General features: G+C 40.8%; 1 protein-coding gene across 1 annotated transcript in view; it reads left to right on the forward strand.

Moving 5' to 3' along the window:
* Positions 1 to 14,633, forward strand: part of LOC124717135 — a 146,587-nt gene that overhangs the window by 84,615 nt on the left and 47,339 nt on the right. The window contains exons 6-7 of the mRNA XM_047243875.1: positions 9,754 to 9,860; positions 12,820 to 13,109. Coding sequence (XP_047099831.1) covers positions 9,754 to 9,860; positions 12,820 to 13,109 — 397 coding nt within the window. The remainder of the gene's footprint in view (positions 1 to 9,753; positions 9,861 to 12,819; positions 13,110 to 14,633) is intronic.

Below are 14,633 nucleotides of genomic sequence, written 5' to 3' on the forward strand. Positions count from 1 at the left end.
ATATACACCACTCATTTGAGTCCTGTAACAAACAGAACTGCAATACACTACCCCAATAAGTACATATGATATTCTGAAGCTTATTGATAACCTCATAAACAAAAAAATCAGCAGGATTAGATGAAATTTCCCCATATCTATTGAAGAAATGCAAACATGAACTAATGAAACCACTAGTTCATCTAATAAACTGTGTTCTCGAAGGCGATGTGTTCCCTGACAAGTTTGAACTGTCTGTAGTGAAAAAAATACACAAAAAGGAGGAAGTAAAACATGTACAGAACTACAAACCCATTGCTCTAATCTCAACTTTCGGCAAACTGATAGAGAAAATAATAATTTTAAAAAAAAATCTTGGAACATTACAACAATTCTGACATATTAAGTGATTTCCAGTATGGTGTCAGAAGAGGTTGAAGTACTATGTCAGTAGCAGTACAATTTGTCCTTCATGTACCTGAAAAAATAAATGAAAAATCCCAGTCGGCAGGAGTATTCCTGGACCTCTTGAGGGCTTTTGATAGAATACATAATGACATGCTCATATCAAAAAATTGCAAAGAGTAGTGTCACTGGAAAATTGATGCAATCACTAGAAACATATTTAAAGGATAGACAACACTGCATGGAAATTATGTACTCTGATGGAGAAATAGTGGAGAGGAGAAGGTTGTAAGGTGCCTCTTAAGTGAGGAAAACATTTTTACCAGTTTTAATAAATTATTGTCTCTTATTGATGTATTCACGATAGTTAGGAAGTGCTGTAATCCATAGCCAGCCATGAATCGGAGAGCATTTCCCACGCTGGCTGTCTAGGTGACAAGTGACCATATGTCGCACGTAATGGCGTGGGGCTCGGTGCTGGACCGTAGCAACAAGCGTTAGCCTGGGAAATATACATGACAGGAAGTACCGCCATCTTGGCGCCAAAGTCACTGATTTTGTTTATTTATATTTAATAATTAAAGTCATTTATGACAACATGAATACTAGGAGGAGCCTCTGGATGTTTAAAACTATTTATCATAATTTTGCCTCATTAAAATTCACACCTGTTCATTAACAAATGCATATCTTAGTAAGTACGAACTTGATCGGAAATCCATGAACTGTGACGAAACTAGTTAGAAATATGGACTGTGCAGTCAGCGTTAAGAACTCTTCCTGTCTTGTTCAATGGTAGCCATGCTTTCGGTTATGAGTAGTTTGTGACATGAGTGTTTCATTATTGATCTAATAGGAATAAAAGTGATATTATGGCATTCTGAATGTTAATTTCGAGTAAACAGATACCCCAAAGTTGATCGACAGCAATTTGAGATAATTAGCTTCCACCGACAGACATCCAATGCGCCAATGAAGAATCTGCATGGGACGACATTTATGAGAGCTGCACCACATACAGGTAGGAGGAAATCCGACGACACGACCCACCAAGGTGGATCAAGGAAGGTCCGACTTACACTCGCAAATTCCGGCTGGGAATGCTGACCTGTTATACTGTACGTCACGTACACCACCCTCTACAGACTCGCAGCTAAGCTGAGTAATGACAGTATCAGTTTAGGAGAGAGGGATCTTGCAAGGTCAAGTATAAGAAATATACATTTTGGTGATCCTCAGGGCTCCATTTCAGGTCAAGTCCTATTCATAGGCTATGTGAATGAAAATTCTCTTGTCAATAAGCAAGCAATTGATCATTACATATGCAGATGATACATCTGATGTCTGCTATGCAGACAATGAGCCCAGCCTAGTTGAAGAGATACATAACTTTACTGAAAAGGCAAGAGCTCACTTTGAAAGAAAGAACCTAAAAGTAAACGTAGAAAAAACTAATATTATTCATTTTAAACCAAGTAGTACAAACAGACAGAATACTGTGATTGATGAAATTTTACCAAAAACCTGTACAGATTGTAAATTCTTGGGTTTATGCATAGATGACTGACTTTCATGGAAGCAGCGAGCTGATTATGTCTGTAAAAATATATCACCCAATCTATATGTATCAAGAAGATTCACAGTATCTTAATTCTGAAACCCCAAGGACTGTATATTATGGATTAGTATTATGGGATGGGACATGCCAAACTAATGTGAAAAGTGTTTTCATACTGCAGGAGTGAGTCTTGAGGATCATAGCAAAAGTAAAACCAAGAACTTATTGCAAACCCCTAATCATTAGACACTAGATTCTTACAATTTATGCCATGTATATACTAGAAATTATAATGCTAGTGAAAAAAGACACTAAGATCACAAAAAGAAACATGGATATTCATAGCTATGAAACAAGGCATAGAAAAGATTTTTATATGGTTATAACAGAAGATTAACTTTAACAGCAAAAATCCCCTATGTCAAAGGAGCTTTTTTTAATAACTTGTTGCCAAATGAAGTTAAGATATTGACAGGGGATACTTTTAAGAAGGAAGTTAAGTGGTGGCTTATCCAAAAATGCCCCTATAACTTGAATTTATCATGAATTTCAATATAATAAGAAATAATGTAAACTAAAAAAAATTTAATTGTAAAAACTTTATACTTAGTTGAAAATGCACATGCATGTAAAATTATATGTTACAAGCAATAAATTGAAAATTGAAAGCTTCCCTATGCCTTCTGCTGACACAGTCACTCAAATCCTCTTTCAGTCAACTGTCATTTCCATAGTGCTTTCTGCTCACAAAGTTGTTCAATTTGGGCAAAAATGGTGATCATTCAGGGCAAGTCCTGGATGTAAGGTGTATGCTCAAAAATTTCCCATTTAAACTGGTAACTCAAATGCGGGTGAGCATTATGGTAAAGAACCACAGCGCCACTGGACACCAGGCCACATTGTTTGTTTTGAACAGCACGGCGCATGTGGCGAAGGGTCTGCCGGTAGGACATTGCAGTTCTAGTCTACATCTACGTTTATACTCCGCAAGCCACCCAATGGTGTGTGGCGGAGGGCACTTTATGTGCCACTGTCATTACCTCCCTTTCCTGTTCCACTAGTGTATGGTTTGCGGGAAGAACGACTGCCAGAAAACCTCCGTGCGTGCTCGAATATCTCTAATTTAGTCTCTCCTGTAGGTGTAAAGTCAGTGAGTAGGATGCCCTTGTACATCCAAAACACTGTGACCATAATTTTTTGATGCTCAAAATTTGTTTGGGATGTCATTCCATTGATGGCACTTCATTTCTGGACTTTTATGCAAAACTCAGGTTTCATCACCAGTAACAGTGCAGGTCAAAAAACAACTCATCCCTATTTTACCGTACAGCTCCCATTTATGCAAATGTGTTCATCTGTCATCTTGTATACGCTTCTGTATACCCTGAATTGTCACTAACTATTTGATAAAGAACGGATTGTGAAATTTCAGGAAAGCAGAAGATCAATACAGGCTGCTGGATTTTTTCCACAGTTGTTGGGTTCTTCAGTTACAACTGAAGGTCAACCTATCCATTCTACGACATGAATGTTCATTCATCCAGCATTAAACATGATGCACCTTTTTGAAATGAAACTTTATTCATCACATTTCAATAAACTTCAGTTATCTGTGTGTAAATTTTGATACACCAAATTTTTGCACTCGGAAACCATTTTACACTAGAACATCACACGTGTCTGGACCACTAATTTTATCATGCATTTTAAAATTGTACAAAAAACTGTATACAACCAGTCCTTCTCACAGTTAGCATCATGCCTGCACCATCAGTTAGGAAGGTCTTTGATATGGCAGCAGGGGTGGGTGAAGAATTGCATGGCTCGTATTATCAATGTTTTTACTTTTAGAATGACCTTTTCATATACAGGGTGTTACAAAAACGTACGGCCAAACTTTCAGGAAACATTCCTCACACACAAATAAAGAAAAGATGTTAGGTGGACATGTGTCCGGAAACGCTTAATTTCCATGTTAGAGCTCATTTTAGTTTCTTCCACCTACGCTCAATGGAGCACGTTACCATGATTTCATACGGGATACTCTACCTGTGCTGCTAGAACATGTGCCTTTACAAGTACGACACAACATGTGGTTCATGCACGATGGAGCTCCTGCACATTTCAGACGAAGTATTCGTACGCTTCTCAACAACAGATTCGTTGACCATTAGATTGGTAGAGGCGGCCAATTCCATGGCCTCCATGCTCTCCTGACCTCAACGCTCTTGACTTTCATTTATGGGGGCATTTGAAAGCTCTTGTCTGCACAACCCCAGTACCAAATGTAGAGACTCTTCGTGCTTGTATTGTGGATGGCTGTGATACAATATGCCATTCTCCAGGGCTGCATCAGCGCATCAGGAATTACATGCGACAGAGGGTGGATGCATGTATCCTCGCTAACGGAGGACATTTTGAACATTTCCTGAAACAGAGTGTTTGATGTCACGCTGGTACATTCTGTTGCTGTGTGTTTCCATTCCATGATTAATGTGATTTCAAGATAAGTAATAAAATTAGCTCTAACATGGAAAGTAAGCGTTTCCGGACACATATCCACATAACATATTTTCTTTCTTTGTGTGTGAGGAATGTTCCCTGAAAGTTTGGCCGTAGCTTTTTGTAACACCCTATATATTTTCTCACTACAAGTGCACACCTATAGTTATGAACATGACACTTCATTACCTCAAGAGTACTGGAACAGGAAAACACTTGTCACAGAGTGGCTGCCCTGCTAGTCTGATACACATAGGCTGAATGTAAACATTTGACTGAGGGTGAGGGTGCCGGGGCCTGACTCCAAAAGCTGTCAGCTGGGGGTAGAGTGAACTATTGAGAGGCTGTGCTCGCATCTGAGAGTGGGGGTCTCTGCCACTGCTAGCGTCTTACGACATCTGTGGCACGCCGTACAACTGTGCACCCGGATTGCGGGTGTCGAATCTCGTGTGTGTCACTACACTCCTCCTCCTTGGGGGTGCAGTGTCACTGATTCCCTAGGCAAAGAGTGGGCAGCCGCAATGTAGAGATGGTGCTCACATCTGTGGAGGGCTCAGACGTGAGAGGGGAGAGCAACTCCCGGTTGATGAAGATCTGGGAATGTGGGCAAAAGAGGCCGGTGCGAAGAGTGCCCTGATGCCACCCTGTTGGAGCGTGAGACGACAGGGTGGTGATGGGTATTGTGAGCCAGGATCCGTTTCAATGTCTGGTGGCAGTGGGAAAGGTGAAGGTGACTCTGCCGTAGGATGAGGCCACGTGGGAGACACTGAACTGGTGAGGAACACGCCACCAGCTGGGAGGCACCAGTGCTGCTATCGGAGGCTGAGACATCGTAGGTTTGTCAGGCAGTGCTGACACAGGTGGAAACTGAGACTGGAACACAGGCAGATAGGTGGCACTCAGCAACTGCGATACTAGTGAAGGCTGTGATGCAGCCAGGACAGATGAGCTGATTTTGATGGTGCCGGGCCTCCTGAACTCCCGTCCAGACAGTGTAGACATGTTGGCCATTCTGACACACAATGGTTGCCAGTAACTAGTGGGGGTGCCAACCAAAACCACTCACCAGACTGTTGTCCATGGTGGAAAGTGCTGTACAGTAGAACATCATGACAGGTGAGAACCCGGACAGAGGACTGGTGACTGATACCCTTGGAGAAACTCGGCAGGGCTGTGGGAACCAATATAAGTCATCTGGTAGGCCGTCAGAAAAAACAATAAAACCCTTCTCGGTGGCAAAGTCCTGCAGATATTTTTTAATCTGTCTCTTATAGGTGCGAACCATGCACTTGGCCTCCCTATTATACTAGTGAAGAAAGGGAGGTGAGTAACATGGTGAATGCCCTACCGTACACAGAAATTATGAAATAACTGGGATAGGAGCTGAGGTCCATTTTCAGCAACAAGAGTAGTGGGGAGACTTTCCACAGCAAAAATTTTTGCAAGGGTCTGAATAGTAACTTCGGTAGTGGCCAAGGAGCATCAGTCTACATATGGAAAATGTGAAAATTTGTCAATACAATCGGCCACAACACATTCAGAAATGTAAATGTAAATAGAGGCCTTCCCAGGGCTGGGTTGCTGGAGGTCAGGGAAAAACAAAACCATGGGAGCCGTCTATTGACTAGTACACTGGGGACATGCAACAACCAAATGCTGCAGCTCCCGGGCATTGGTGCGTCAGTAAACACGTCTGCAAGCCAAGGCTTTGGTGTGGAAAAGCCCCCAGTGACCTTCATTCAAACAGGTGTAGGACCTCCCACTATAAACTCCTGGTAGTGACCAACCTGGGAGCTGCATCATCTGTCGAGAGGAGGAGAATCCTGTGTATGCCTGAGAGACGATGGCTCGAGATGAAGTAGTTAGGAAGTGGACAGGAAGCTTGGCCTAGAGGATGAAATGACCAAGCCAGCTGGATGAGGTGGATGACCTGCTTGAGGCTGGAGTCAGATGCTGTAGCCTTGGCGATATGGATACTAGTGATAGGAAAGCCACCTACTTCTTGGTGGGAGGTGATATCCAAATGAAAACACACAAGCTTCTCTCTGTCAAATTTGGGCTCTAGTCCGACGGGCACCCTGGATAAGGTGGCTGCACTGTCATGGCACCCAATGGGGTGAAAATGGATATCGTAGTGATATTTGGGGAGGGATAATGCCCACACTGCAGTCAGTGGGCCACCATATTTGTTGTCTGGGCAGATGCGCTGAATAAGGAAACTAACGGTTTGTGGTCCGTAATGAGTTGGAATTTGATGCCATACAAGAACACATGATATTTGGTGACCACATAAACAATGGCCAGAGTGTCCTTCTCGACCTAAGAATAGTAGACCTGTGCTGAACTGAGAGTTTTGGATGCAAATTTCAGTGGCTGCTCAGAGCCATCTGCATTCTGATGGGTGAGGACTGCCCCCATGCCGTACTGCGAGATGTGTATAGCCAAAGCCAATGGTTTGTTTGGAGCAAAAGTAACTAGACACAGTGCTAACATGAGGTGGTCCTTTAGCATGAAAAAGGCGTGGTCGCATGCAGTAGATCATACGGAGGAAGCACCCTTGTGGACAAGAAGGTAGAGAACACCTGATCGGGAGTGGGTCATGACAATGACACTTCCTGGGTATTTGTCCATGTTCTCTGATACTGCATTCTGTGCTGTCCACAGTGTGGACTTTTTATTGACACTTACAACAGACAGCCCAAGGCTAGGGAAATACCGATCTAGCATGTAGAGAGTAGTAAGATGCACATGATGGCGACAGGGAGCAGTGGCTGAAACGCTGTTTACGTGCTGCACGAAAGCCACCGGATCGACCAGCGAGTACCACCGACACGTCGGCTTCCCCAGATGCAGTGCACCCAGCTTCCAGCTGCCAAACAGTGGCATGTGAGACCTCATAGGACTGAGCAATTGATAGCACCTTGTCAAGGGTTTTCTTGTTGCAGGGACCATTGCTGGACTTCTGTATCAGGGGCAGAGCAAATTATAACATCCTCAAACATGTCATCCACATATGACTCTTTTAACTTTGATGTGACAAAATGACACTTGTGCCTAAGGGCATGGTGAATCACAGCTGATAAGATTGATGGGACGTTTTCTTGCATTGATAGAATTCAACCCTAGCGGGTACAACGTGCCTGCGGTGGCAATAATAGGAAGACAACAGTGAGCATAAATTGTCAAAAGACAATGAAGGAAGTTCCTGTAATGGGGCCAACTACTGCAGCACCTGACACAAGGTGGGAGAAATACACAACAAAAAGAGTGCAGACAAAAACTGTGCATGACATACCGCCCCACGGTGCCGTGCATACGCTTCCTAATCTGCCACTTCCTCGTAAAGCAGTGAGAATGGAGGAGAAAACATAGCTGGAGATGAAGGGGAGAAAGCAATGCCAGCACAGCCAGTCACGTGACCATAAGAAGTTCTGTCTGTTGCTACACCAATGTTTGAAGCAGAGCTTCCATGCCACAATAAGAAAATGTTCACAACCCAATGACAAAAGCAACCACACAACAAAGCACTCAAAAAACAACCCTACTCATCACCAGTGAGTTCTGACTACAAAAACACACATTTAATAACAAACATGGCCCTTCATTACTTCAAGAGTAATGGAACAGGAAAACACTTGCTATGGAGTGGCTGCCCCACTACTCCAAGATATGTAGGCTGAATGTAAACATATGACAGATGGCGAGGCTGGCCAGACCTGACTCTATAACCCATTGGTTGGCAAGTAGACTGCACTGTGGGGAGATTTCATATGCCTCTGAAAGTGGAGGCCTCCGTCAGTGCTAGCATCTTGCCACTCCTGTAGTGTGCTGTACAGCTGTGCCCTCAGATCGCAGGTGCGGAATCTTGTATGGTTCGCTACAATATACAATGCAGGTTCTTTCATTGCCACTGTTGCAAAATACTAATACAAATTCTTTACAAATGAATGGAAAAACTGGTAAAAGCTGACCTCGAAGAATATCAATTTGGATTCTTTAGAAATATTGGAACACTTGGGGCGTTACTGACCCTACTACTTAACTTAGAAGGTAGGATAAGGAAAGGCAAACCTATGTTGACTGGAATACTCTCTTTCAAGTTCTGAAGGTGGCAGGTGTCAACTACAGGGAGCGAAAGGCTATTTACAATTTGTATAGAAACCAGATGGCAGTTATAAAAATCGAAGGGCATGAAATGGAAGTAGTGGTTGTGAATGGAGGGAGACATGGTAGTGACCAATCCCCGATGTTATTCAATCTGTATGTTGAGCAAGCAGGAAAGGAAACAAAAGAAAAATTTGGAGTAGGAATTAAAATTCATGGAAAGGAAATAAAAACTTTGGGGTCTGCCGATGACATTGTCTTAAAAGAAGGATATTAGATGAAAATCAACAAAAGCGAAATGAGGATAATGGAATGTGGTCAAATTAAATCAGGTGATGCTGAGGGAATTAGATTAGGAAATCAGAAACTTAAAGCATTAAATGAGTTTTGCTATTTGGGGAGCAAAATAACTGATGATGGTCAAGGTAGAGAGGATATAAAATGTAGACTGACTATGGCAAGGAAAGAGTTTCAGAAGAAGAGAAATTTGTTAACATTGAGTATAGATTTAAATGTCAGGAAGTCTTTTGTGAAAGTATTTGTATGGAGTGAAGCCATGTATGGAAGTGAAACATGGATGATAAATAGTTTAGACAAGAAGAGAATAGAAGCTTTCGAAATGTGGTGCTACAGAATAATGCTGAAGACTAGATGGGTAGATCATGTAACTAATGAGGAGGTATTGAATAGAATTGGGGAGAAGAGGAGTTTGTGGTACAACTTGACTGGAAGAAGTGATCGGTTGGTAGGACATATTCTGAGGCTTCAAGCGATCACCAGTTTAGTGTTGGAGGGCAGCGTGGAGGGTAAAAGTCGTAGAGGTAGATCAAGAGATGAATACACTAAGCAGATTCAGAAGGATGTAGGTTGCAGTAGTTATTCGGAGATGAAGCAGCTTGCACAGGATAGAGTAGCATTGAGAGCTGCATTAAACCAGTCTCTGGACTGAAGCCCACAACGACAGTTTTCAGTTAGTGGTTTTCAATTTTGTTATTGAGTATCTTTCAGACGTCTGTCATCTGACATATATTCATTGCAGTGTTCCCCTTATATTGAATTTTACTCCTTTTTTGCTGTCTATGTAATATGGCAAGACTTTGTTATAGAGATCTTAATTAATGCTGATTTATGTTGTTAATGTAGCTGGAGTGCTACTATGTGATCATTAAATCTAATTTTGAAAGGACCTTTTTAAATTTATGCAGGTGCGGCTTGCAGCATGTGTAGCTGTGCGGAAATTTTTCCTGGCTCTGCCGGAGAAGTCTCGCAATACCTTCTATCCCCAGCTGCTGCCTAGGATGTGCCTGAACAGGTAATGAAACCTTCATCTCTCTAAGATTACTATGTGTGGTTCAGTACAGGAGTCAGTATTCTGTTGCTAAGGTCATTAACAGTAACAGGTTTTTTACAGATATATGACAAGAAATTGTAATCACTGAAAATTTTAAAAAAATAATTTTATGAAGTTATTGTATAATTTTCACAGACTTGAGAAAATACTCCATACTTTGTCAATGTTTCACAAAATTGTATTTCACACAGCCTAAGTTTTGTCTAAGAAGCCCATTATCTATGTTACAATTCAAAGGCATTAATTGTGTCTTCTAATATACTATAAAGCAAAAAATCTGCAACCAAAAGTAATTAAGTGACAATACAAGCATTGGTGTTGTAATATCTAATAGATTATATGTTATATTTATGCAGTATTGGCATTGGGTTAAATAGGTTCCAGGTTACATATAGAATTCTGACAATCCACTATTCTTACTGGAGTACTGTTTACTACACAACATGGACCCAAGGTTGTTTCAGTAATTTTCAGAGTATCTGGGGATGGAGTGTTATAAAAATTAACAGCACACTGTGTGTGGGGGAGTAGGAGCAAAGCTAAGTATTTTCTTTTAGCTATTGTGCAGTATCCAGAAATAGTGAGGAAGAGTTGGGTTGGGTTGTTTGGGGGAAGAGACCAAACAGCGAGGTCATCGGTCTCATCAGATTAGGGAAGTCGGCCGTCCCTTCCAAAGGAACCATCCCAGCATTCGCCTGGAGGGATTTAGGGAAATCATCGAAAACCTAAATCGGGATGGCCAGACGCGGGATTGAACCGTCGTCCTCCCGAATGTGAGTCCATTGTGCTAACCAGTGTGCCACCTCACTCGGTAGTGAGGAAGAAAAATTCGTTTGGTCATTCAGTAGCAGTTCTGGGTGGCTCTCCAGATGTTTTAATGTTTCTAGCCTGCCAAGCACTGAAAGTGTCTGTCCTCTGTGTCGCAAGTGCTGTATTTTGACACTGGTTCGATATAAAAAAAAGTGTTTGGTTGTGTAAAAATTTATTTTATGTTGAAAGACATTCCAGTCTGCAGAACTCTGAAATAAACATTATTGATTGCAGTGCAAGTCATAGTAATTTTTCACTCATTTTACAAATATAGCCCTAATGATACAGTTTATTACATTATGAAAAAAAACATGAAAGTTCATTCATATTGAAAGGAACAGATTTTATTATGTTCTTACTGAATGAGTTTCAAGCTGCTGGATTTACTGTGTAATAAATCACCCAATTTTCAGACAAAAAATACAAAAATTGTTATAAGTGACTCCAACAGTAATAGCAATGTATGGGCATAAGATCATGAAGATGAGAATGTGGCATCTGTGCAAGAATGGCAAAAATGAAGCATCTTACTTTAATCAATGATGCAAAATTACCTGTATCATTCAACAGAGGTAGGAGGCACACTTACAGTGCTGACCTCATACTCAATAACAAGAGTTTCAGCGAACAGTTTAAAATCTGCTCCCCAATATCTAACTCGCAACATAGACTAATAATGTGCCAAGCTTTACTGTGGTCAGGCCACAGAAAGTACTCTTTTGTAGAAGACAGAATTTTGAAAAGGCAAAATGGTTGAAATTTGCAGAAATTTTGGATGTTAAAGTATCTTCAGTAGAACATAATCAAGAACCCTATAATATCTTCACTGCAGCTATAAAGAGATGCTCCAGAATATCTATACCTTGCAGCTGCCAGACATATTATAGCAGTGGTCTCATCACATGTGAAGCTGCTCTACTTTCAGAATACCGCAATTTATTACATAAAAATCCATTTAGTGAAGCAGCTGTGGAAACTAGAAACAAGTGCTAATTACTATAAAAAAGAGAAAAAAGGCTCAGTAGATTAGAAATATTGAGGACTTAGATATGAGAAGAGACAGCTATCAAGCATGGAGACTTTTAAAGACATTTAAGCAGTGATACAACGAAGACCACTGAACATTATAACATAACTGGCAACTGAATAGCACATCAGTTATTGCTAAATTGGAAGGCCACCCATAAATCTAAAATACTCAAGCTTTGTGGAGAAGAGCAAGAGGAGATTAGTTAGCTATCAAACAGAGTAAAAATGGAAAATGAAAAAATCAGTATCCAAGAATAGTCACCCTAATGCTCTGCATGCTGTCTTTTATATATGAGCTACACTTCCCTGAAATTATTCCTGTAAACTGAAGTCAACCATTCGCGTTCCCTATTACCTTCCTTCTGTGTTTGCTCTATTATGTGTCACTCTGTCGTGTTAACCGGCACACTACTAATGCTGTATGCAAACATTAAGAGATTGTTTTTCCTACTCATCTGCATTAACTCACATTTTTTTTATACATTTAAAGCGAGCTGCCACTCATCACACCAACTAGTAATTCCGTCTGTCACCTTGTATTCTCCTACAGAAACTCAACAACCTACCCATACACAACAACATCAGCAGCAACCATCTGTAGATTGCTGCTCACCCTCTCTATCAGATCATTTATTTGTACAGAGAATGAGAACAGCCCTATCTCACTTCCCTAGGGCACTCCTGACGATACCCTCGTACTTGCCGTCAACCTTCTACTAGTTGTGCCAGCTGACAGGTAGCTATTCCTCAAGTTTGCCAGGTGCATTTTGTGGTGATGTTTGTGTTTCAGGCTATTAAAGATTCGCGTGGACTTCTCACTGAACATTTGGGAAATATAAATGAAAACTTTGATCCTAAACATAATTGTAAGAGGACCTCAGTGTTCTATGTGCATGCATGTAAAAGATATACCCTTATGAAACTGGATGATTCTTTTTAGAGTGAAAACATTGTAGTCAGATGTGTAAGTAAAAATTTAGACCAAGTTACTACCTTCATTCATGTAGGAGATAAAGTGTCGTGAAACTGGATGAATCTTTTTGAAACAGCATGTACACTGCACAGTAAAACCCTGTTGCAGGTACTACATGGTAGCAGAAGGTGTGAGACTGTATTCACAAGAAACGTGGCGACAGGTAGCAGGAGCGGCAGGGGTGGAGTTGGTGGAGTCGCACTTGGAGGCGGCGGTCGCGTACTACGAAAAGGTGGCGCTGGACGCAGACGGCGACGCCGCGGCCCGGGAGGCTTCCTGCTCGTGCTTCGGGGAGGTGGCGGCCAAACTGTCCCACTGCGTGGTGCGGCCACACACAGGCCGCATGCTCAAGGTGCTGCTAACCTGCTTCAGGGATGACTGCTGGCCAGTCAGGGACGGTACGTGTGCTGACTGTTACTGTGTGTAGCTCTCAGGGCCAGGTTCTCACCCCAGCAGGATGGCCTGTGTATTCTGTGTCTATACTAGGCAAATACTTGGCATTGCCTGGTTGCTTATTTTCTGTCACCTCCCTCCCAACAGTGCAGTGAAATTGTAGTGATTCTTCTGTCAGTAATCTTTCCTCAAATAGCAGGGTAATGAGTGTTTTTTTATAAAAGATGGCTATCTCAGAAAACAATTAGTAATGATTCTAGTTAACTTTGCTTATATATACAGACTGTCCCATGAGGAATGGTCGGGAACAGTCATTCGAAGCAAAAAAGTCTAGTAAATGTGAGCTCTAAAATGTGTACAAGGAAAAAAAATATTCAGCAAACATGGGTTCTAAACTGCATACTTTAAAAATTATGAGTACTTGTCCATCTTCACTACTGTGAAACACATCTCGTCCACTGAACAAGTGCTCATAGCTCTTAAGCAGATAAACAAAAAAATGTTTTATTTTATGGTCAAATTCAGTGTTATTTTTTGCCAATTTTGGTGTTATTTTTTGCCAATTTTGGTGTTATTTTTTGCCAATTCTGGTGTTATTTTTTGCCAGTTTTGGTGTTATTTTTTTGCCAGTTTTGGTGTTATTTTTTTGCCAGTTTTGGTGTTATTGTTTGCCAGTTTTGGTGTTATTTATTTGTTGCCAAACTCAGTGCTATTTTGTTGCCAATTTCTCTGTTACTTTCTTGCCAATTTCACTTTTTTTTCCTTTCATTGTTATTGTTTTGCCAAATTGTGTGTGCTTTTTTTTACCAAATTTGGCATTTTTGCCAATTTCATTGTTATTTTTTGCCAAATTTATTGTTTTTCCCAAATTTGGTGTTATTTTTTCCCAGATTCCATATTACAATTTTCGTCACATTCAGTGTTTCTTTTGCCAAATTTCATATTTTTTTCCAATTTCAGTGTTCTTTTTTTTTTTTGCTTTACATCATAGTTTGTTATAAGGGAAATAAACTGTCATTTTTAGATCATAGATGATCCTCGGCCTTGAGAAATAAAGAAGGCAAAATGTGATTTCAGAGTTCAATAACTAGCAGTTACGAACATTGGTAAATTCTTGTCCTCAGATTTATAACATTTTTTGTATGAGAAAATGACAGATTACATGAAATTTCATAAAAAGCACTGGTTTTGAATTATTTTGCTGAAGACCACCAGTTTTGTGTTATTTTTTGCATTACTATGTTCGAAGTTTTTCCTGGTACTACTCCTTAGATATGAATTTTAGAACCCAGGTTTAGCAGCCAGTTTTTTTCTTGTTTTGGGCCTTCCTACCTCCTCCCAAAATATGGGAAGCAAAGAACTTGCAGTAGAAGAGATCTGTTTTTGTAGTATCAAAGTTGAAGAACTGCTCAGAGCCCTTAAGATGCATTTTAGGGCTTTTCTTCTTCAAATGACTATGCCTGTCACATCCTTGAGTATTGGCTAATTCTCCTGTGACAACCTGTAAATAAAAATTTTGTCCCATACAT

Source organism: Schistocerca piceifrons, chromosome 9, assembly GCF_021461385.2.
Source record: "Schistocerca piceifrons isolate TAMUIC-IGC-003096 chromosome 9, iqSchPice1.1, whole genome shotgun sequence".
In the NCBI taxonomy this organism is placed as follows: domain Eukaryota; kingdom Metazoa; phylum Arthropoda; class Insecta; order Orthoptera; family Acrididae; genus Schistocerca; species Schistocerca piceifrons.